The 24,483-nt window shown below is 44.6% G+C and overlaps 1 protein-coding gene across 1 annotated transcript in view; it reads left to right on the top strand.

Annotated features, from left to right (window-relative positions):
- The first annotated feature begins 2,605 nt into the window (after positions 1-2,605).
- The window catches only part of DNAH11 (dynein axonemal heavy chain 11), a 481,578-nt gene continuing 459,700 nt past the window's right edge, over positions 2,606-24,483 (top strand). The window contains exons 1-3 of the mRNA XM_073677778.1: positions 2,606-2,937; positions 14,899-15,159; positions 19,060-19,203. Coding sequence (XP_073533879.1) covers positions 14,929-15,159; positions 19,060-19,203 — 375 coding nt within the window. The 5' untranslated portion in view covers positions 2,606-2,937; positions 14,899-14,928. The remainder of the gene's footprint in view (positions 2,938-14,898; positions 15,160-19,059; positions 19,204-24,483) is intronic.

The following is a 24,483-nucleotide window of genomic DNA, read 5'->3' as shown; positions in this document are numbered from 1 at the left end:
CGTGATGGTAAGTATGGTTTAATTTAGAACAATAAAGGATTGTGTCTTTATTTCAATTAAAGGACTTTATTCTGGGTGTTTGTGTTTTCTTTTAACTTTGACTATGGGGTTAGTAATGGGGGTGTCTTATAGACGCCTCTCCATTACTAACCTGGGCTTGATGTCAGCTGGCATTATAAGCTGACATCAACCCCAGCCCTATTACCCCCTGCCACCGCACCAGGGCAGCGTGGAAGAGCGAGGCTAAGTGCCAGAATTGGCGCATCCTATGAATGCGCCATTTCTGGGGCGGCTGATGGCTGGTGTTTCTAGCCTGGGAGGGGGCCAATATTCATGGCTCCCTTCCTGGACTATTAATATCAGCCCCCAGCTGTCTGCCTAGCCTTTGCTAGCTATTAAATTAGGGGGGACCCCACATCATTTTTTTGGGGGGGTCCCCCATTTTAATAGCTAGTAAAGGCTATGTATTCAGCTGGGGGCTCATATTAGTAGCCTGGGAAGCTCCGTGGGTATTACCCCCTTCCCAGGCTTCAAACATCTGCCCCAGCTGTCTGCTTAACCTCCGCTAGAGACTAAAATTAAGGGGAACCCCACGCCAATTTTTTTTAATAATAAATCCTTTATTTTAATACTAAATGACAAGTACAGTAACCAACACTATCACTGTACTTCATATATATGTGACTGACATGTTTCTATCTATCTAATCTATGTGTGAAGCTCTATTCTGTCTGTTATAATTTGTCGGGTACAGATGCTGAATTGCCGGCCGGCTTTTTTAAAGAGACGGTGCATGAAAACACTATTATATTTTTTAATAAATCCTTTACACTAAATGACAAGTACAGTAAGCAACACTGTCACTGTACTTCATATATATGTGACTGACATGTTTCTATCTATCTAATCTATGTGTGAGGCTCTATTCCTTCTTGTCTAAATTGTCGCTGCTGAATTGCCGGCCGGCTTTTTTAAAGAAAGCGTCTTCTGAGCAGTTTGTCAGCTTTTGGACACCTTTGAAGGTGTTTTCTATGTGTTTCTATGTGTTTTTGTTTGCCTGCCATTGGTTTTAACGGTGTTCGACGGTGTTCTAAGGTGTTCGACGAACAGTTCCTCGAACATCCCGGTGTTCGACGAACCGAACCGAACCCGAACACTACGGGGGTGGCTCAACACTACTGATAAATACAGAAGTGGTGACGTGTTTCTATTATACTTTTCCTCTGATTCTTCCACTCCTGTTTTTTCCTTACAAATACTGAGGTAAAAAAATCTCATCAAATACTGAACATGTGAACGTGGCCTGATCGTGTTTCTGTTACTTCTGACTTCCAGTAGTCAGAAGTCGCGGTCACAAGATGGCAGCAGGGGAATATAGGATTAGGGCAGAGACTTAAGGTTAGAAACACCACTCCGGCGCTAAAACCCCTCCAAAAAACGCTGGAGTGGTGCTGTAAGGCTATGTGCCCACGATGCAGAAATGCTCAGGATTTTTTCCTGAGCGTTTCTGCATCTCCCCGGTACAAAAAACGCATGTGGATTGTACATGTCGATTGTACATGCGGATTGTACATGTGTTTTTCCTGCCAGGGACATGCGGATGTGAAGCGTTATTCACTGACATTTCCGAATGCGGGTTGATAAGTGTTTTCCAAGCGATTAGCATCACTTGGAAAGTGCTTGACAACTCGGTCAAACTATATAAATCCATGCAAACTGCATGGATTTATATAGTGTAACCGAGAGAGTGGTTAAAAATATATATATATATATATATATATATATATATATATATATATATATATATACTTACCCTCCGATGGCCCGCGCTGTCTTGTTTTGCTCGGTCCCGGCTGCTGGCAGCAGTGGATTGAAAGACCTGCCGACGTCAGCGTCGCGTGACCCGTCACATGACTCTGACGTCAGCGCAGGTCCTTCAGTCCACTGCAAAGTGCCGGGAAGCAAGCAGGAGCGCAGCGCGGGCCGCCAGAAGGTAAGTATACATTTATTTTTTATTTTATTCTTTTTTTTTTACAGATTTTTTAATGGTACCTGGGTGTGGAGGAGACTCTCCTCTCCTCTAGACCCGGGTACCATCCACACATTGGAACGCGTGGATTGCGCATCTACATATACAGTGATGCGTAATCCATGCGTTCTAATGCAAGTCAATGGCGGCGAAAACGCAGCACTTCCGCAAAATAATTGGTAGTGCTGCGTTTTTTTCTGCAATGATAATCCGCAGCTGCAAAAACGCTGTGGAAATGCATTAAAAACGCATCGTGTGCACATAGCCTAAGTGCAGAATCCCAGTGTTTCAGCACTAAAAAAAAAATGCATAAAAAAGGAAACAAAAAATACAGCAAAGAGCCAATAATCGGAGCAGATTGTTAACTGCAAAAAAAAAATAAGAAAAACGAAATGGGGAAAAAACAGTGTTTTTACAAGTAGGATCATGGCAAAGGGGCAGAGAACCTGCAGTGTGTGGGATTTGGGGCCACTTTGCTGACACAAATTACCTGTGACTAAAACTGGTGATAAATCTTAAAAATGAGTGCTTAGTAATTGTGTAATCAATGCTGTTTTGTTCCGGCTCCGCACCTTGCCCGTGTGCACAGCAGAGACGCGGCTGAGGCGTCTGATGCGTCTGATGGAGGCGCTGTGAGCAGAGGAGGCGGCAGCAGCGGGCGGGTGATGTTTACTGCTCTGCGAGTCCCAGCACTGCGTGTCCCAGGGAGACAGGACGCCGCCGCCTGCGCCTCAGCCCGGTAACAGTCACCTCCGGGCTCAGTCACCTCCGGGCACGCCTCCGTATACGGGACGTTAGGGGAAGAAGTGTCAGTAAACACAGCAGGGATTACAGGGAGATAAGAAGCTGCCGAGGAAGCAACAGAGTCATGTACACAGCGGAGTAGAGGAGAGCACTGCAGGGAGCAGGTGAGCCTGAGGGGGCGGGCAGCTCACTATGGGGGGCTACAGTGTAATGTACCTGGGAGTTGTGGTGATGGTGGGGTGTGCAGTCTGCCCCCAGGTCATTGCATGCTGATATTATCACAGCCGCACCTGCACTGATGGGATTGTTTCAGGTGTTTTCCACCTCTGGGAGCCGCTTTTATTTGAGGCTCAAAATCATTTTTGCAATTTGGTTTCATGAAAAATGTACCCCCATTGTGCTTGTACCAGCTGTTTGTTTCCCTGCAACCCTCAACTTTGATGTGTTATTTGGTTATAAATCAGTGAAAAGAAGATCAGAAAAAAATGAATTACAAACTTTCCCACTGGACCATCAGAATGAGCTCGCTGACGGTTTCTCAGTCAACCCATTCTGCAGCCAGCTATAGACAGAGGCTATAGAAAGCAAATGAGTGCAAAATCTTTAACCCCTTCATGACCAGGCTATTTTCCATTTTTTGTACTTCTTTAAAGAGCCTTAACATATTTTTTTGTTTACTTTTCCGTCCACATAGCCATACGAGGGTTTGTGTTTTTTTTTTTTTGCAGGACAAGTTGTACTGTTGAATGACACCATTCATTTTATTATGTGATGCACTGGAAAGTGGGGAAAAAAAATTCAAGTGCATAGAAATTGCAAAAAAAAATGTGCAATTCTACAATTGTGTTTTTTTTATTTTTTTTTATTTACCATGTTCACTGTATGGTAAAACTGACCTGGCAATATGATTACCCATGTCAGTACGAGTATGCAGATAGCAAACGTATACTTTTTTTTTTATTATTTAAATGGTGTGAAAAAAAATAATTTGCTTTTGTTGCCCTTTTTCGAGACCTGTAATTTTTACATTTTTCAGCTTATGGGGCTGTATGAGAGCTTATTTTTTGCGCCCTCAGCTGACGTTTTTACACATATCATGTTGGGTTAGATACGTGTTGATTGTATTTTATTGCAATGTTGCAGCAGCCAAAAAACTTTAATTCTGCCATCTTGATTTTTTTCTCGTTACTTCGTTTACCGATCGCATTAATTTATTTAATATTTTGATAGATTGGACTTTTCTGAACACGGCGTTACCAAATATGTCAAAAAAATTTTATTGTTTTATTCTTAATTAGGTAACATGAATCTTGTGTTTTTTATTTTTTTTTTATTTATTTTTTTTATATTTTTAAAACATTTTTTTTCTACTGCATTTAATAGTCCCTGTAGTGGACTTGAAGCTGCAATCATCCGATCGCTTGTACTATACATAGCAGTGCATCAGCCCTACTCTATAGCTAAAATCACGATTTCCTATGAATGCCGGCTTTCACAGAAGTATAGCAATGACCGGCACGGGGGGGGGTCTTCAACAGACCTCCGCTGTCGTGATAACTCATTGGCACACCCATGATCACGTGACGGGCATGCCGATGCCCGCGTGGAATAACAGGCCCTCCTGCCGGAGCGTGTGAAATGCCGCTGTCAGAGATTGACATTGGCATGTAACAGCCGCGGGCTGATCTCCGCTCCGCCCGCGGCTGTTAGAGGCTGATGATATGCGAGCCTGCATCAAAGTCTTGGACACAACATACGACGTAACTGTACATCGTATGTCATTAAGGGGTTAACCCCAAAATGACAAAAAATAATTTTAGGTAAATATTCATACGTTTAAATAAGCCAAACAGGAATTCTCAAATATTTGTGCAACTTGCTGCCATGTGCCTATTTTAGAGCTTCGATTTTGCTGCAAATAATACAGCAGATACGTAGACAAGTCTATGGCAAAGGAGTCACTTGTGCCCAGCGACACAAAATCCATCAGGTTAGGAAACATTTGTGAAGTCGCAGTAGGCCCCGTAGGAGACCATTATGTGATGGAACAATTTGGCTGGTGCTAAACAGTTGTAACTGCGGAGGACGGCGCTGCTTGTGGCGTCTCACCACCATGTAGTCTTTCATGTTTTTTATTTTTTCGATTTGTGAAATTTTCACTTTTGTACATTTGTTCTATAATGTTCAGTGTTTTGATTATCTGTGTTTGTTTTTTTTTTTTTTTTTTGTTCAGACAGATTCACAATTGGAGAGTGCAAATGTGCATGAAATAATGCTGTGCCTATAGATCAATCTACTTTGTGATTAGATGTATGGTTGTATAAACTCGTGACCTCCCCCACCTCCAAAAAAATACCTATATTCAATTCAGGCTGGAAGTGCATCGGGGGTGTGTCAATGCACTTGGATGGCTTCTATGCCAATTGACACGCCCTCCATACACTGCTAGACTAAATCGCATATGGTTTCAATGCCAGACTTCTCTTGACTGGCACATCGGGCCTCAAGAAAACAGCCATATTACTACTTCCATATGTAAAAACATGCAGATAGGTTCCATACATCCGGGATTTTTTTTTCTTGGGGCTAAGGACTGACAGGCAAGTAGTTGCTAACTACCTGCTTGTTCTACTGGGCGCTGGCTCTGACCGCTCCTGCCGATGATTCCACTGCTTCACCTCCAGGGGCCGCTCTTCCTCTCTGTCAGCGGGGTGTGACTGCGGATGTCTTGCTGCTCACCGCAGTTATTCAGCAGGGAACCAGCTGTCAATCAGCATGACATCAGCAGCCACTCCCCGTTATCAGAGCGGCGTGGATCAGAAGCCGCTGTTCTGTCGCTGGTAGGAGCAGTCAGTGATTGCTCTGAACCGGCCAGGTAGGTAGCAACCACTTGCATGTAAATTCTTAGTACTATAAAAAAAAAAAAATAATAATAATCCCAGATAACACCTTTGAATAGTAAAATACATACAGCACATGGATTGCATCCTTTTTTCATGAGGCCATTGAATTGCATTGGCAAGTTTGATCTGCAGCATGAATGTCTTGTTTTATTTTTTGCGGACAATCGATCCACAAAATAAAAAGGACGTATGGATAGATACAGTGCTGTGCAAATTAATTGGGACAAAGCAAAAAAACACATATTTTTGAATATTTAATAATAAAATGTTATAATGCACTGTTACATACTAATTTTAGTAATAAATATGTCCTCCTTTAGCAGATATGAGATTTTCAATGCGTTTTGGCATTGATTCTACCAAGTTTTTGCATAAATTCTTCAATTCTTCATCATGGTACCATACTTGTATTATGCGTTCTTTGGTTGTACAGTCCATTTTGCCAAGACTTCTCTTCACAATGCTCCACAAATTTTCTATAGGATTTAAGTCTGGTGAATTGCCAGGCCAGTCCAGCACTTTTACTTTATTTTCTTCCAGGAATTTCTTCACACACTTGGAATTGTGGCATGGAGCCAAATCTTGTTGGAATGTCCCTTCAAGTTTACGCATGAATGGCACAATAAAACGTTTTAAAACGACTATGTATTTGGATGAATTCATCATACCATCAACAGAAAATAAGCTCCGTGTACCATCAGCTGTAAAAAAGCCCCAAAACATCTGTTTTTGAGGGTGTTTTACAGTTTGTTGAATATAATCAGCTCGCAGTGGTTCATTTTTGCTTCTTCTAACAACACTTTCTCTGTACCCTTGAACAAAAAGATGGGTTTCATCATTGAAAATTACCTTTTTCCATTGATTAGTTGTCCAAGATTTATATTTTTTGCCTTCATTGGAGATGTCAGAAGTTGTTTTTTTTACTGCCTTTGTTGCCCTCCGACCAACTTCCAGAAGCCTGCGCCGTACAGTCGAATCGCTAATATCAATACCTGCAGCGAACAAGTCTCTTTGGAGGTCTTTACTTGTTTTTCTTACATTAATTTAACTATTTCTGATAAGTGTTTTATCAGTTCTTGTTGTCGTTTTCCATTTTCTTCCACATTTCCCTTTTCGTTTTGGAGAAAACGATCCAGTTTCATTGTGTCTGCCAATTATTCTTGAAACGGTAGATTTTCCAATACCAATGGTGGAAACGATTTCTCTTACAGTCAGACTTGTATGTTCATTAAGAGTAATAATTCTAGACCTCTTCCGTGGAGTAACATCCATTTTTACAGGCACGAATCACACTGAGAGAAAAAGTACACTAAACCACTCCTCACAGAAACAAGCTCTCAACTGAAGCTGAGGGGGCAGCTAGCTGTTATTTTCTGACTAAAACCAGTCAAACCACATTTTGTTACTCAAGGTTATACACTCACACCTGTTCACAGCAGTTAAAACTGGTTTGAATCACTGACTGGTAACCAACTTACGATTTTACTTAAAAAAATGCTTTGTCCCAATTAATTTGCACAGCACTGTAGATTACAGACCAGATACAATCAGTGAATCTATCTGTAAATATACCGAATAGCACACAGTAACTGATGTGTAAAAGAGCCCTTAATGAGACAACTCCTTATACAAATGAGCACCTTTTTAAGGAGTGTTGTGTCACCCTGACAACATCTCTCCAGGTGTCATGTTAGTCAAATGTACATCATAAAATGATATTCTTCACCCTGGATCCCCTTTTATGAGCCAAAGAATAGTTCTCACTGTTGGATAAAACCTGTACATTATCAGTGTATAAAAATGAAAAAGTTCATCCTCCTCACCATATGTAGTGGAATTCTTCAGGACATGCAGGGATTGAGAGCCTGTGTTGGCAGCAGGGTGGATCAATGGCAGGAAAGAGAGATTTATCCAGCACAAAATCCAGGGAATTAATTAAAAACTTGAAATTTATTTAAACATGATTAAAAAGGGTACATGTTAAAAAAATGCTTTAAACAGCATGCTATCTGACGCGTTTCGAACTGTGTGTTCTTCATAGTATGCTTCCGGCATCACTCAATACGCTTGCATTGAGCGAGGCCAGGCCCGGACTGCTAGTCTGCCTTATCGGGCAGATGCCCGGTGGGCTGGTCGGTTAGGTCATAAAATGGGCTGCCTGGCTACTGTTGTCAGTGTACCATTGTGTACCTGTGAGTCATGCATTCTGTGTGGAGTCTGAGATTGTCTGCTGATCTACTTATCTTTATGGTAGGTAAATAAACAAATGATTGGACAACTCAGAGTTCTAAGAGTTTAAGATGGGCAATCCAGGCACAGATTTGACTTTGAAAAGCTGGTCTTGTATATTGTGCACTAATTACCGTAATACCTTCTAATGCCTCTAACTACAGAGTTTGCTCTGAAGAGTTTGTCATTGTCAGAACAGTGATTCACACAGGTACCATTCCTCCTGTATTCACTGGGAAAATACAAATGTGGTTACAAAATGACAGTGTTCATGAAGCAGAGCTGGGCTATGTTAAGGTGGCAAGGGTTCCAGAAGTGACAAGGTGCCTGGCTGAGACTGTGCAAATCTAAGTATCTGTATGTACACACACTGCACAGTATCACTCCTCCTGTCCTGTATATATACACTGCACAGTACCCCTCCTCCTGTCCTGTATATATACACTGCACAGTACCACTCCTCCTGTCCTGTATATATACACTGCACAGTACCACTCCTCCTGTCCTGTATATATACACTGCACAGTACCACTCCTCCTGTCCTGTATATATACACTGCACAGTACCACTCCTCCTGTCCTGTATATATACACTGCACAGTACCACTCCTCCTGTCCTGTATATATACACTGCACAGTACCACTCCTCCTGTCCTGTATATATACACTGCACAGTACCACTCCTCCTGTCCTGTATATATACACTGCACAGTACCACTCCTCCTGTCCTGTATATATACACTGCACAGTACCCCTCCTCCTGTCCTGTATATATACACTGCACAGTACCACTCCTCATGTCCTAGATTTATACACTGCACAGTACCACTCCTCCTGTCCTGTATATATACACTGCACTGTACCACTTCTCCTGCCCTGTGTATATACACTGCACAGTACCACCACTCCTGTCCTGTGTATATACACCGCACAGTACCACTCCTGTCCTGTGTATATACACTGCACAGTACCACTCCTCCTGTCCTGTGTATATACAGTGCACAGTACCACTTCTTCTCCTGCCCTGTATATATACTGCACAGTACCACTTCTCCTGTCCTGTATATATACACTGCACAATGCCACTCCTCATGTATATATCCACCGCACAGTACCTCTCCTCTTGTCCTGTATATATACACTGCACAGTACCACTCCTCGTGTCCTGTAAATATACACTGCACAGTACCACTCCTCGTGTCCTGTATATATACACTGCACAGTACCACTCCTCCTGTCCTGTATATATACACTGCACAGTACCATTCCTCCTGTATATACGCTGCAAGTCCACTTCCATCTAGTTGGCATGTGACCTAATGCACCTGCCGCTTCCATGACTGGAGAATCCTGACAGCGCGCGCACTGCAAGATGTGAGGATTCACAAGTGTGCAGTCATATAGTGACTGTAGACATGTAGCCTAAGGCCAGACAGCCCCTTTAATAAAGCCTGAGATACGTATGTTTTTTTATGGAGTTTTATTATGAGCATCCGAATGCAGCTAACAGCTCGTACTTGTGTCTGTAATACAGTTCTGTACAAGAGTTGTATATTTAGTGCATAGATGGTCTGGGATCATGTCCTGGGGGAGGCAGGGATCATTGCATCATGGCTACATGTATACAGTTGGAGTTTCCCACGTGGCTCACAAAGCTGTTACTGTGGAGTCATCTTCGAGTGAGATGTGTTATATGGATCTTGTAAATTGATGTCTCAAGATTAAAGAAAGGCTTTCAGGGGGTGCAAAGAGGTCTGGAGAAAGGCTAAATTCTTGTTTGCCCTTAATATAGCTCCAAATATGTATTGTTTCAGCAGCATTTTTGCAGCAAGAGCTCAAATCAACAAAAATTTAAAGGGATCATCTAGGACTTTTTTTTGTTCCTATGGACCTAAAAACTAAAAGGCAGATAGTTGCCACCTAACTGCCTGTTGTGCGCAACGTCAATCTTTGCCAACACAGAGAGGTTGCTGACTGCTCCTGCCTGTGACTCAGCGGCCTCCACTGACGTCACATCGACAGAGCGGCGGCTTCACTTCCGCTCTTCTATGTTGACGGGACGCTGCCTAAGGGTTCTTTCACACGTCCTGATATTACCAGTACCGGACATGTCCATGTGCACTTGTGTGGCAACCGTGTGCCGCATCAGGATCTCACGTACCAGCATTTGGGAATCAGCGGTACAGTTAATGCTGTTCCCAAACTCCCGCCGGGTGCTGAATGCTGCCCTCATCATTGTTCCCTGCTGGCGCTGCAATCAGCACCAGCAGGGGATAATGATGAGAGTAGTATTCTGCTCCTGGTGTCTCCACCTTTAAAAATAAGAATAAAATAAAAAAATCCTTATGCTCACCTGTCCTAAATGCCCCCGCTGTAATCCATGCAACCGCTCAGCAGAGGAGCTGGGTAGAATGACTCCTGCAATGAGCGGGCCCGGACCTCCGCTGAGCTCGCTGTGCGCAGCTCCGGGGCCACTCGCTGCAGTGCATCATTCTCCCCGGCTCCTCTGCTGAGCAGTTGCATGGATTACAGCAGGGACACTTAGGACAGGTGAGTATAAGGATTTTTTAAATTTTATTCTTATTTTTACAGGTGGACACTGCAAGTGCAGACACTACTACTCTCATCATGGTCCCCTGCTGGTGCTGATGGCAGGGCTGTCAGTGAACCAAGATAAGGGCAGCGTTCAGCACCCGGCGCCTGAAAACAGCCCTAACTGTACACTGATTCCCAAATGCCGGTACGTGTCACACGGATGACTTGCGTGACACACGGATGACTTGCGTGACACACGGATGACGTACGTGTCACACGGATGACGTACGTGTCACACGGATGACATCCGTTTGCAGTATGTGTTTACATGGACCCATTGACTTGAATGCGTCCATGTGATCCGTGCTGCCAGCCAAAAACGGACATGTCAGCACGTGGATCATACGGACACAAAGTCTGTGGAAACACACTGACATGTGCGCAGACCCATAGAATTGAATGGGTCTACATGTGTCAGTGTCTCCGGTACGTGTGGAAACTGTCACCACTCGTACCGGAAATACTGATGTGTGAAAGAGGCCTAACTGCGGGGATCCAGCTGTCAATCAGCATGACGTTGACAGACCAGCCAGGAAGAGGAAGGTTGACTTTAAAGGGGTTTTCCCATGAGCAAAAGTTCATTTTAATCAATTGCAATGTCTGATCATACCACAGCTTCTGGGCAGGGGAGGGCACAAAAGAGTATACAGACAGGACAGCCGGGGATCACAGCTGATTCTTTCTATGAAGTAAAACCTTGTTTAAAAACAGGCAGGGAAATGTTTTACTTCACAAAAAGAATCAGCTGTGATCCCCGGCTGTCCTGTCTGTATAATCTCTTTTGCTTCCTCCCCTGCCCAGGAGCTGTGGTATGATCAGACCATGTCCCTGTACAGTCAGACACAGCCATTACACAGTACACAGCAGGGGCACATTTATAAGATTATCTCAGCACCGGAACATTTTATTTAAACATCCAATTGTGGAACTTATTATTATTCCGGGATCTATCAATTAAAATCAACTTTTGTTCATGGAAAAACCCCTTTTAAGCAGCTGAATCGACAGCAGTAGCGGTAGCTCTGTGCTGGTGCCGGGCAGAACAGGTAGGTAGTTGGCAACTATCTGCCTGTTAATTTTGGGCTATAGTAAAAAAAAAACAACAAAACAAAAAAACAGCGGAGCAGCAGCAGTTGGATACCTTACTAAGTTTTTATAAGAGTTGTACTTCTCACAACTAAATCAGGTGAGCACCTTAAAACTCCTTTATCTGAATAGCGCCCTATGTCTTTCTGTCAATTTTCAATTTTTCTTAGATGAGATGGCACGGGGGAATGTCAGGGAATCGTAACACTGCGCCAACATGATTCTGCAATCATAAAGAGTGACTGTAGATTTTTGTCCCAAGCCCAAACAATCCCTTCACAGGTAACCCAACAGCTAATTGAAGCTGCCCACAGGCTACATGAATTAGACCTCTGGTTGTATTATTGCAGCCTTATTATGTTTTTTTACCCTGTGACATTTCAGAGAAAACCTACTTTTAAAAACTGTTAGGGGCGAGGTGAATAGGATAACTAGTCCAAAAGGCAGATCCCTTCTCCACACCCCGCTCCCTATACACACATAGGGAGAGTCTGTCAGTCCAGAGGAGCAGGGCAGGGTGAAGCCGCTAGGGACCTAATTCGGATTCGTCAACTCGTTCAGGGCCGGCTGCTTCAAGGTATATTTTCTCTGAAACACAGTAAAATGTTTTAGAGTAAAACATACAGTACAGACCAAAAGTTTGGACACACCTTCTCAATTAAAGATTTTTCTGTATTTTCATGACTTTGAAAATTGTACATTCACACTGAAGGCATCAAAACTATGAAGTAACACATGTGGAATTATATACTTAACAAAAAAGTGTGAAACAACTGAAAATATGTCTTATATTCTAGGTTCTTCAAAGTAGCCACCTTTTGCTTTGATGACTGCTTTGCACACTCTTGGCATTCTCTTGATGAGCTTCAAGAGGTAGTCACCGGAAATGGTTTTCACTTCACAGGTGTGCCCTGTCAGGTTTAATAAGTGGGATTTCTTGCCTTATAAATAGGGTTGGGACCATCAGTTGTGTTGTGCAGAAGTCAGGTGGATACACTGCTGATAGTCCTACTGAATAGACTGTTAGCTGCTTTTTTCTTGCCATTATACAAATTCTAAGTAAAGAAAAACGAGTGGCCATCATTACTTTAAGAAATGAAGGTCAGTCAGTCCGAAAAATTGGGAAAACTTTGAATGTGTCCCCAAGTGCAGTTGCAAAAACCATCAAGCGCTACAAAGAAACTGGCTCACATGAGGACCGCCCCAGGAAAGGAAGACCAAGAGTCACCTCTGCTTCTGAGGATAAGTTTATCCGAGTCACCAGCCTCAGAAATCGCAGGTTAACAGCAGCTCATATTAGAGACTAGGTCAATGCCACACAGAGTTCTAGCAGCAGACACATCTCTACAATAACTGTTAAGAGGCGACTTTGTGCAGTAGGCCTTCATGGTAAAATAGCTGCTGGGAAACCACTGCTAAGAACAGGCAGCAAGCAGAAGAGACTTGTTTGGGCTAAAGAACACAAGGAATGGACATTAGACCAGTGGAAATCTGTGCTTTGGTCTGATGAGTCCAAATTTGAGATCTTTGGTTCCAACCACCGTGTCTTTGTGTGACGCAGAAAAGGTGAACGGATGGACTCTACATGTCTGGTTCCCACCATGAAGCATGGAGGAGGAGGTGTGATGGTGGGTGGGTGCTTTGCTGGTGACACTGTTGGGGATTTATTCAAAATTGAAGGCATACTGAACCAGCATGGCTACCACAGCATCTTGCAGCGGCATGCTATTCATTCCGGTTTGTGTTTTGTTGGACCATCATTTATTTTTCAACAGGACAATGACCCCAAACACACCTCCAGGCTGTGTAAGGGCTATTTGACCAAGAAGGAGAGTGATGGGGTGCTACGCCAGATGACCTGGCCTCCACAGTCACCAGACCTGAGCCCAATCGAGATGGTTTGGGGTGAGCTGGACCGCAGAGTGAAGGCAAAAGGGCCAACAAGTGCTAAGCATCTCTGGGAACTCCTTCAAGACTGTTGGAAGACCATTTCCGGTGACTACCTCTTGAAGCTCATCAAGAGAATGCAAGAGTGTGCAAAGCAGTCATCAAAGCAAAAGGTGGCTACTTTGAAGAACCTAGAATATAAGACATATTTTCAGTTGTTTCACACTTTTTTGTTAAGTATATAATTCCACATGTGTTAATTCATAGTTTTGATGCCTTCAGTGTGAGTGTACAATTTTCAAAGTCATGAAAATACAGAAAAATCTTTAAAGGAGAAGGTGTGTCCAAACTTTTGGTCTGTACTGTACATGTCTGCTATGATGCAGCCAGACTGATTCATACTGTCCGGGATTCAGGACACATGAATCAGTTGCCAGATTCACTTTAAAGGAGTATTGCGGTGACAGCAAACACAACCTATTCATTGTATTATGAAAAGTTACACAAAAGTTACTGTATGAACTCCACACAGTGATCAAGATCATGCTCCAGGTTCAAGGCTCCCTCTGTCAGTCGCCCACCTCGCAACACTGTAGCTGGGTGCCGATGGGTTGCTTTGTTAGCCATGGTATCTCACAGTTGCCTCCAGATCTGTTTACCAGCCTCCTATTAGGTGTTGCCAAGCACTACAACATAGATGTTCACCTGGTGAGGCCCATTTATGGGATTATGTATAGTTATTAAGTAAAAAAAAACATTTTCCTGTACAGAATACCTAAAAAAAAAAGAAACACTTCACATATTTGGTATTGCAGTGTTTATAATAACCCAAACTTATTATATTTAGGAGACTATGTTCTCATTTTATATATGTGGGCAGCATGATCGCTCAAGGAGTTGTTTGTATGTTCTCCTCGTGTTTGCGTGGGTTTTCTCCGGTTTCTTCCCACGCTCCAAAGACATACTGATAGGGAATGTAGATTGTGAGTCCTAATGGGGACAGTGATGATAACGTCTATAAAGTGCTGTGGAAGTTAATAATTTTCAGCAAGCATTGCAGCATTCTGCTGTTTAGGATTTGGCTCTTCTTGCCAGTTTTAGCGGTTGACACGTGACCACAAGTACATAATTTGCCCACCAGATTCTCATCCTCTTCTCTGAACAGAACGTTGAGAGAAACAGATGAGAATCTAGTCTACACGTGACCCCTGGTGTGCAATTTGCATACTTGTGGTCAAGTGTCTCTGAAAATTTATCCAAGGTGGACAACCCATTTAAACAAGACAGCATAGTATGAGGACACATATGTAAGTGTTTAAGCATAACTTTAAGTAAATGTTTCTATTGCTGGTTAGCGGGTGATAGACCCAGGTTAGGTCAGATGTTTTTCATTTCCTAATATTGAGTGATATTTATATTTCCATAGGTTATTACATAAAGGTTTTGAGGAGCCAAAATGGACATAGATGATGAAGAACCTCCAGTGCCTCCCTTCTGGGAAGATGAAAGAGTATCCTATATGGGGAGGTGCCTTCAAAGTACCTTGAAAGTTAAAGAAGATCGATGGATAAAGTTTGTAGAAGACGAGCAGAATGAGCAGATACTGAAGGATTTTTTTGATCAAAGAGAACAGATCATGCTAATGTTTTCAGCTGCCCACAAAGGAGGGGTATTAGTGACTCGGGAGGTAAGAATCAAATACAAAGACAACACTATCTGTTTTCTATGTGGATTAAACTTATTTAGACAAGTCGTCAAAACATTCTACCCCCACACAGAATGATCTTGATATCAGCAGCGCATCTCCTGCTTACATGGGGCGATGTGCTGCTGAGAACAATAGTTTTTAAAAATCATCACACCCAACGAATGAACGTTTTTGTTTTTTTTATCTTTCGTCGGATGATAGGCGCGGCCTTTTTTTAGATGGGCTGGTCCACTCTGACAATTATTGCAACTTCTAAATGGGTCATAACTATGAAATGGATCATAAATAGGCTGTGGAGTAGCTATGTCAAGGCTGGATGAAAAAAAAACTGTTATTGTGGTCCAAATTTTGCTGCCTGCAGTTCAAATGAATTGCCCACTACTGTTATATTGATGGATATTTCACCAGTATCAGAACAGTGGCGGTCCAACACTCAGGACCCTCCTCCCTCCACTGATCTTATGTTATCACCTTCAGCAGTTCAATATGAACTTGGCAGCAGCCACTAAACAATCAGCGGTTTCAGGCCATACATTCTTTACATTTGGATGCCACCGATGGTGCTAACAGCTGATTGTTGGGGGTTTTGTGTTTTGGACACTCATCAATCTTATATAGATGACATATCTTGGGGATAGGCCATAAAACTAAATGTAGTTGACAACCCCTTTAAATATTTGGTGGTAGGATGCTTCCATCTGGTGCAGATGTAACACACCCAGATGATGCAGTAATGTCCAGCTCCCATGTAACTGAGTTGCACTTCAGAGGCTGCCAGGTCCGGGAAAGTTCGAGAAGGAGACACAGTTAAACAGGATAGGTGTGTTTAGAGTTGTTCCTGAAAGAGAATGAGTATATGACTCAGTCAGAGACAGAGTCTAGACATCAGAGCAGCCTAAGGACAGAACTAGAGCCTTGAGAAAAGGAGTCCTGAGGTCATTGTGTAATGAAGGTGTCTGGATGCAACGCACAGATATCACTAGGCAACAACAGTCAGTGATCGATATAATTCTATTTAAATGCCGTAGTAATTTTACAGTAATTTAAAGTAACGCTGAACAATTAGTGATAATAACAAGGCAAATCCACAATGAAACAAATAACAATCAGCTTGGAATAGCAAAGAAAGTCTTTCGCTAAATAATGTTAATGTTCTCTTAACAAAGGTGGTGCACCCCTTCGTGGGAGTCACCACGTAAGTTCTCTATCCCTATATGGCCCTAGCGGGGGTCACCGGGTTTTCCCGTTAGGCCGCAAGTCTTTCTCTGATGTAGTTTATTAAATCTCAATGAGCCTCCCACGCACCAACTGGCCCCCTCCCAAAATGTTGTCCTAGTCCCAGCCAACCCCAGTACCGTAGGTTATAGCTTGAATTGACGGCCCTGATCACTCTCGTTGTCTCTCCACAATCGCAGGCGTGCCTCTCCTGTTGTAGTCTCCTCGCAAATCTTCTTGGCTTGACCGTCAGCGGTGGTCTCTTGGGCTTGGCGCGGAGCAGAATAGGCTCTTGATAGGCAACATCTGGTCTCTGAGGCATTTCTGGAGTATGGTACGGATCCTGGTCCTGACCAACGCAGACGGATCTCGGAGGCCTCCTCAGCAGAATCCAGGCCTTGACCGGCGCCTTGGTGGCATAGACTTCCCACTGAGGCCTGTCACGCTGGTCTCGGCGACATCCCTGGAGCGCGTCTGCTCCGCTTTCTTCTCTGGCGCAAAATCTGTCTGCGGTTTGGCACGCAGGGCTTTTATATCAAGGAAGTCTCTCATGCAGGTCACCTGATCAGGTCCAGCACGCAAAGTCGCACCCCCTGCAAATCTTCCAGTACAAATTGATTCCACTTGATTTCGCCTGGCCAGCTGATGTCGGTTTCTCCACATTAATGTCACATCCTGCTAGGGCTCTTCAGGGATATCACTTCTTCCTCCTACAATTGTGGTGAATATATCCAGCAGGCCGGGTAACAGAACTATCAGCTGCCATTGGGAATTATACAACATGGAAACTTTTTATTTTCTTTTGCTTAAATGCATGCATTTTTGGCTAAAAAAAATCATGTTAGCAATAGGCTTTTGCATATATTTGAACTATTTCAATATCACAGCCTTCACGCACCATTGTACTTTTTAAGGGAACTTGTCTAGAAATTAATATCAAAAACCAATGTCAATTCTAATGTAAAAAAAAAATGACTGCAGGTGCACGGAGGAGGGGCCGTTGTTTCCCAGTTAGCGCATTGATCATCTGGATTAAAGGGACTCTGTCAGCACAGAATGACTATTGAAACAAAATACAGGTGCTCCGTGCATCACGGCGGGGCCAATCATTTATATACACCATCTCACTTGCTTGTTTTCTGTCTATCTCCATCCCTCGCTTCTTTGATTGATAGTCCCTTTAATCCCCCTCAGTGCCACCCCAAACAGCTTGATGAATATCTGTTTAGTGCCCTTGTGTCACTGTTATCAGCAGTACTGAGCAGATGTCAATCAAGCACATGGTGGTGATGCAAGTTATGGAATAATACGGTCTAGTTTAGCTCCACTTGGAATCTCCAAGCCCTTGGTGTATTTGCAGCCTCAGTTACATAAAGATTCAAAGATTATTTTCTCAGCAGTGGAATAATATCCATTTGTGGCCATAAAAATATGTGTGAACTTGTCTTTTACCACAATACCTTGTAATTTAATTTGTTTTTTGACCCTCAAGCTGCTGACAGCTTCCCTTTTAAAAGCAATGATATTTTCCATATGTTAGTGGTTATCTTTAGTTAGTGAAAATGCACTACCTCTTAGTCTGTGAACTTCACTCACTCATTCATTCATTTTCAGATCCCCTGATATGCTATTTGTAGCATTATCCCGTTTCAAAGTTTTCACTTGTAAGAGTGTTCATACCAGTAATGTAAGCTAATTGTGTGTATCCAGTGTGCTGCTGTCTTTATTAGCTCATATATCAGCACAGCTTCTATCCTGATCAGATTTCCTGTAAATATGTTTTACCCATTTTCTACACCCTGTTTTCTCTGCAGTCACTGAGACTATAGACACTTTCTTCCCTTTCCATAATGGAGATATGTATACAGCCCCCTCCCTCCTGCTATTGCTAAGGCTGCATTCACATGGGTTTATTTTAAGGTCCATATATGGACCAGAGTGACCATTGGTTTTCTGACTCGAACACCCACCCTCATAGACACATATGCAGCTCTTAAGTTAGGATCGGGAGACACATGATCAGGTCATACATTGCAATCCATATGCGGACAGTGAAGTACACTAGTCTTAATCCTGCTTTACACTGCGAGAAGGGAGGGGAAGAGCAGAGAGAGCTATCAGGAGCAGGTGCTCTTAAGGATTTGTAACATTTTTGCAGCTCATTCAGCCAGATAAAGGACTTGCAGTCATTCTGTAGCAGTAAAAAGTTAGGACATGTTTAATGAATACTATTTATAAAGTTGTTTTCAGAGGTTTTCTGGGCCATTTTTTGGCAGGCACTGTTTAATGCCGAATCTAAACAGTGTGTGATATAAGCACTGTCAGGATTCTGCTTGGTTTGCCGGTTAAAGCAGTGTTCATATGACCACTGATATGGTCACTACAAGTGTGCAGATGCAGCATTGCACACACTTACATCCATGTGACCATATTTTCTATTTATTTCCACTGGCACATATAGTGCTTTCATGTTCTCAGCATTGTACAGAGATTGTCTTCATTCACATCAGTCTCTAGGACCCAAATTCTAGTTTCTCTATCTCGCACTCATACGCACACTAGAATTAATTTAATTGAAAGACAGTTTTAGCATAATTTTAGCATAAGCCGCCTATTGTCAGCATATTTTACATAATAACATAATAATTTGATTTTTTTTTTCAGATTAACGTAAATGTAAGAGGCAAAACTATTTACATCATGAAGAAGATGCCAACAACTATTGAGAAAGAAAATTACAAGAAAGCTCTAATACTTGGGGAGTTGTCTGGTGCCTCTTTTATCCAGACATCTACACTTGTAGAAGAGGTAAGAAAAAATGTATTTCAAATGGAAATAACATTTGTTACTATCTGCATGCTTGAAAGGGGTTCCCAACTCTATTTTTTCTAAAAAGTATGCAGAAGTTCGTAAAAACATATAATAAAGCATACTTCACTATCTGATCACCTTCCACCTGGATCAGGTATGTGACCTCTGCAGCCAGAGTCCTAGTACGACTGGTACAGGATGCGCAGAGACCGTCTCGTGTCATGTGATTTTCATGCGAGGACAATGCGATTTTTTCACACCTGGCATCCGTATGACATCCGTATGCAATGCTTTTTTTTTCTCTGCAACTATTTATTATTCTACAATCATTTACAGTGTTCTATGCTACAGAATGGTAATGTATCCGTAAAAATCGGATGGTATACGGGTGGTCCGTATGCCATCCGTTTTTTTTTTCACGCACCCATTGACTTGCATTGGCAAGTCTCGTCCGATATATGCTGCAATATTTTTTTTTTCTCAGTCCGATTTCAGCTGAGAACAAAATCGCAGATGAGATGTAACCCATTGGTCAGAGTGCAATCCGATTTTTTTTTTTTTTTTTTTTATTATTTTTATCGGATTGCACGTGTCCATTTTTCTCGCAGATGAGTATGAGCCCTTACACTGAGAACCTGTGACCATTACCTCTGACTTCCAGTCAGTCAAAAATTGCAGTCACAAGATGGCAGCGTGGAACCAGAGCGGCACTGGGAAGAGCAGAAGATGGCAGCTGGTGAATATACTAATAGGGTCAGTTAACTTAGATTAGTGGCACCACTCTAGAGCTAATATAAAAAAAATGCTGGACTGGTGCTTTAAATGCCTTTTTTTCCCTCTTTCTTTCTGTAGAGGTTAGTGGAGTAATTATCACTCAGGTTTGAAATGCATTCATTAGCCCATAGAGCACCAAAACAAACTGGTGAGAATGCATAGAAAAAGATAAGAGGCAATATATATTTAGTAGGACCTGCAGCCCAGAGACTCTCCCCTACCCCCCCCCCCCCGACCATCTGATAAAGGACATATATTTTTCATGTAAGGCAGAGAGAGGAGCTTGCACATGGAAAGGATAAGTACTAATGGTGGAGCCAAGTCTAGAGAAGATGAGTTGGTCATGCATGTGATCAATTAACTTCCTTGGAATTTATGGGAGAGGTGAAACGCTCATCTGTTTTGGCATCTCGCATAAAGCAAAAAGGAAGAAGCCAAGTGCAGGATTTCTTCTCTTCCGGAGTGTCGGTAAGGCCGGTTTCACGCGTCCGTATATTTCCGGAACCGAGATATCCGTGTCCCGTGTGTGTTTGACGTATTGCATCCGTGTGCGGCCCGTGTTCCGCATCAGGATCACACGGACAGGCGCCTGGGAATCAGCACTACAGTTAGCGCTGTTCCCGAGCACTGGGTGCTGAACTCCGCCCTCATCATGGTTCCCTGCTGACGCTGTGATCAGCACCAGCAGGGATAATGATGAGGGTTGTAGTAGTCTGATCCCGCAGTGTCCCTGTGTAAAAATAAGAATAAAATCCATATACTCACCTGTCCGGATATGTCCCCCGCTGTAATCCATGTGACCGCTGATGCTAAGGAGCCGGGAAGAATGAGGCGCTTCAGCGAGCGGTGTCCTGTCACTCACTGAGCTCCGCTCAGCAGGGGACATCTCCGGACAGGTGAGTATATGGATGTTAATATTTTATTCTTATTTTTACACAGTGACACTGCGGGATCAGACTACTACTACCTTCATCATTGTCCCTGCTGGTACTGATCATAGCGCCGGCAGGGAACCATGATGAGGGCAGTGTTAAGCACCCGGCGCTTGGGAACAGCGCTAACTCTACTGCTGATTCCCAGGCTCCAGTTCGTGTCACACTGATGGATACACGGATGCCATCCGTGTGTGTTCAGCGTGAGACACTTTTGCTGTCCGTGCATCTGCAAAAAAACGGACATGTCCGCATGTGGAGCACACGGACACACGGTCCGTGGAAACTCACTGACGTGCACAGACCCATAGATTTGAATGGATCTACGTGTGTCAGTGTCTCCGGTATGTGTGGAAACTGTCACCACTCGTACTGGAGACACAGACGTGTGAATGAATCCTAAGGGAGAAAGGGACTTCAATCTCCTGATAGGTGGCAGACCTGGAAATGGGGAAAAAAAACACATTTTCAGACATTTATGGCAAATACTTTCAATATGTCACAAGTGTCTGAGATAGTAATACCCCTTAATGTTTTATTGTGGCCTTTTGGATTGGTTCAGCCTGATTATTTGGCCCTCAGACAAGAAAATTGTAACGGGTCTGGGAGGTGGAACCTCTGAGCAACGATACAAAGGGGCAGTCCTTGTAAGGAAGCGGGTGGCTCCCAGGGTAGGCGGGCAGGTAGTCACGGCAAGTGACGGGGACAGTCTCTGGGTAGAAGGGCAGGAGGCCACGGCAAGTGACGGGGACAGTCTCTGGGTAGAAGGGCAGGAGGTCACGGCAAGTGACGGGGACAGTCTCTGGGTAGAAGGGCAGGAGGTCACGGCAAGTGACGGGAACAGTCTCTTGACAGGCGGGTGGTCACGGCAAGTGACGGCTAAGCCTCCAGGTAGACTAGCAGGCAGGTAGCAGGTGGACGCTCCCAGGTGAGCGGGCAAGAGTCTCTGGACAGGCAGGTGGTCACAGCAAGTGATGGCTAAGCCTCCAGGTAGACTAGCAGGCAGGTAGCAGGTGGACGCTCCCAGGTGAGCGGGCTAGAGTCTCTGGACAGGCAGGTGGTCACAGCAGGTGACGGCAGAGCCTCCAGGTAGGCTAGCAGGCAGGTAGCAGGCGGACGCTCCCAGGTGAGCGGGTATGAGTCTCTGGACAGGCAGGTGGTCACAGCACGTGACGGCAGAGCCTCCAGGTAGGCTAGCAGGCAGGTAGCAGGCGGACGCTCCCAGGTGAGCGGGTAAGAGTCTCTGGACAGGCAGGTGGTCACAGCACGTGACGGCAGAGCCTCCAGGTAGGCTAGCAGGCAGGTAGCAGATGAGCGCTCCCAGGTGAGCGGGTAAGAGTCTCTGGACAGGCAGGTGGTCACAGCACGTGACGGCAGAGCCTCCAGGTAGGCTAGCAGACAGGTAGCAGATGAGCGCTCCCAGGTGAGCGGGCAATCAGATCCATAGACAGACTGGCAGGGCTGGTAGGTAGACTGTCGGACCGCAGGAATGCAAGTAGATAGACGAGTAACAGGCAGATATCAAGCAGGATTCTGGCAGGTAACTGGCAGGTAACTGGTAACGGGACCTGAGGGCTGAAGCAGAGTGATAGGCTATGCAACAACATTGCTCGGGCACCTCCATTTTGGAGGAGGTGCCTTTATATATGGTGAGGTCCTCCGGCCATTGGCCGGGGACTCCTTAGGATGGCGCGCGCGGCCCCTTTAAGAGAGGGGGAGCGCGCGCGCCCTAAGCACAGTGGCCGGGAAGCAGCGCGCGCTGCCAGCAGAGCGGTAGGAAGACGCCGGGCACGGAGCGGAGAGGTGAGGGGGACAGCGTCCCTGCCTAGCAGGAGGCAGGGACGCCGACGCTACAGTACCCCCCCCTTTAGGCCCCCCCTTTTTTAGGCCAGACAGAAATTTATCAAGGATGAGAGGGTCATGGATGTTCTCCCAGGGCTCCCACGTTCTCTCCTCAGGACCAAACCCCTTCCAATCCACTAGAAAAAAGGTCTTTCCTCTTACCCTTTTGGTGGCCAGAATGTTCTCTACCTCAAACTCGTTTTCAGCGGAAACCGGAGCAGGAGGCGTACCTGTAGACTTGGAAAAAGAGTTAAGTACCACGGGTTTGAGGAGAGATACATGGAAGGAGTTAGGGATCCGCAAGTTGGCCGGGAGTTTCAATTTATAGGCCACTGGGTTGATTTGTTTGATAACTTCCAGTGGGCCGATGAACCGAGGCCCTAACTTGTAGGAAGGAATCTTGAGCCGGACTTACTTGAACGAGAGCCAGACTTTATCTCCAAGACGGAATTGTGGAGGATCCAGGCTTTTTTTGTCAGCGTGTCTTTTCATCCGCTCGGACGACTGAAGGAGTGCGGATCGGGTACTCTCCCAAATGGAGGAGAATTCGCTAACGAGAGATTCCGCAGCCGGATTGTCCACCGAGGTGGAGACGGGAAATGGGATCCGAGGATGCTGACCGAAGACTACAAAAAACGGGGATTTGGAGGAAGATTCGCTCTCGTGATTATTGTAAGAGAACTCGGCCCATGGTAGGAGATCCACCCAGTCCGAATGGTGGGCATTAACGAAGTGCCGGAGGTAACTGGTCAGGATCTGATTGATCCGCTCCACTTGAACATTGGACTGTGGGTGGTAGGCGGAGGAGAAGTCCAGGGTGACGTCCAGCAGCTTACATGTGGCTCTCCAGAAGCGTGAGGTGAACTGAACCCCACGATCCGACACGATGTGGAGGGGCAGGCCATGGAGACGAAAGATGTGGCGGATAAAGTCTTTAGCCAGCTCGGGTGCAGACAGGAGGCCCGGCAGGGGAATGAAGTGAGCCATCTTGGAAAAGCGGTCAGCGACCACCCAAATAACCGTACAACTGGCAGAGACAGGGAGATCCGTAATAAAGTCCATAGCTATATGCTGCCACGGGGCAGCAGGTACTGGAAGAGGAAGGAGGCGACCGGCTGGCAGATGTCTCGGAACCTTGTTGCGGGCGCAGGACACACAGGCTGAAACAAAGTCTATTACGTCCTTGTGTAGGGTAGGCCACCAGTAATGCCGGGTAATAAGCTGGAGGGTCTTTTTCTGACCGGCGTGGCCAGCTAGCTTAGACGAGTGACCCCAGTGTAGGATCTTCTTCCGATCAGGTACTGTTACGAACGTCTTACCGGGAGGGAGACGATTTAGATTCACGGGGGCCACCTGCATTACTCTGGCGGGATCAATGATGTGCTTAGGCTCCTCCTCTAGATCAGACACCAGGAAGGATCGGGACAAGGCGTCAGCTTTGATGTTTTTGTCTGCCGGGCGAAAATGAAGAACGAAATCAAAGCGGGCAAAAAACAAGGACCACCAGGCTTGGCGCGGGTTAAGTCTCTGGGCGCTCTGGAGGTAAGCCAAGTTCTTGTGGTCCATGTAAATAATTACCGGGTGAAGAGCCCCTTCGAGCTGGTAACGCCACTCCTCCAGTGCCAGCTTAATGGCCAATAACTCTCGGTCTCCTATAGAATAATTGCGCTCAGAAGGGGAGAAGAGTTTGGAGAAGAAGCCGCAAGTTACCATTCTTCCGGAAGACGAC

Source organism: Phyllobates terribilis, unplaced genomic scaffold, assembly GCF_046119375.1.
Source record: "Phyllobates terribilis strain yellow unplaced genomic scaffold, ASM4611937v1 Scaffold_4__5_contigs__length_816908805, whole genome shotgun sequence".
Classification (NCBI taxonomy): Eukaryota; Metazoa; Chordata; class Amphibia; order Anura; family Dendrobatidae; genus Phyllobates; species Phyllobates terribilis.
Note: the sequence above shows the minus strand (reverse complement) of the source record. Positions and strands in the feature narration are given on the sequence as shown.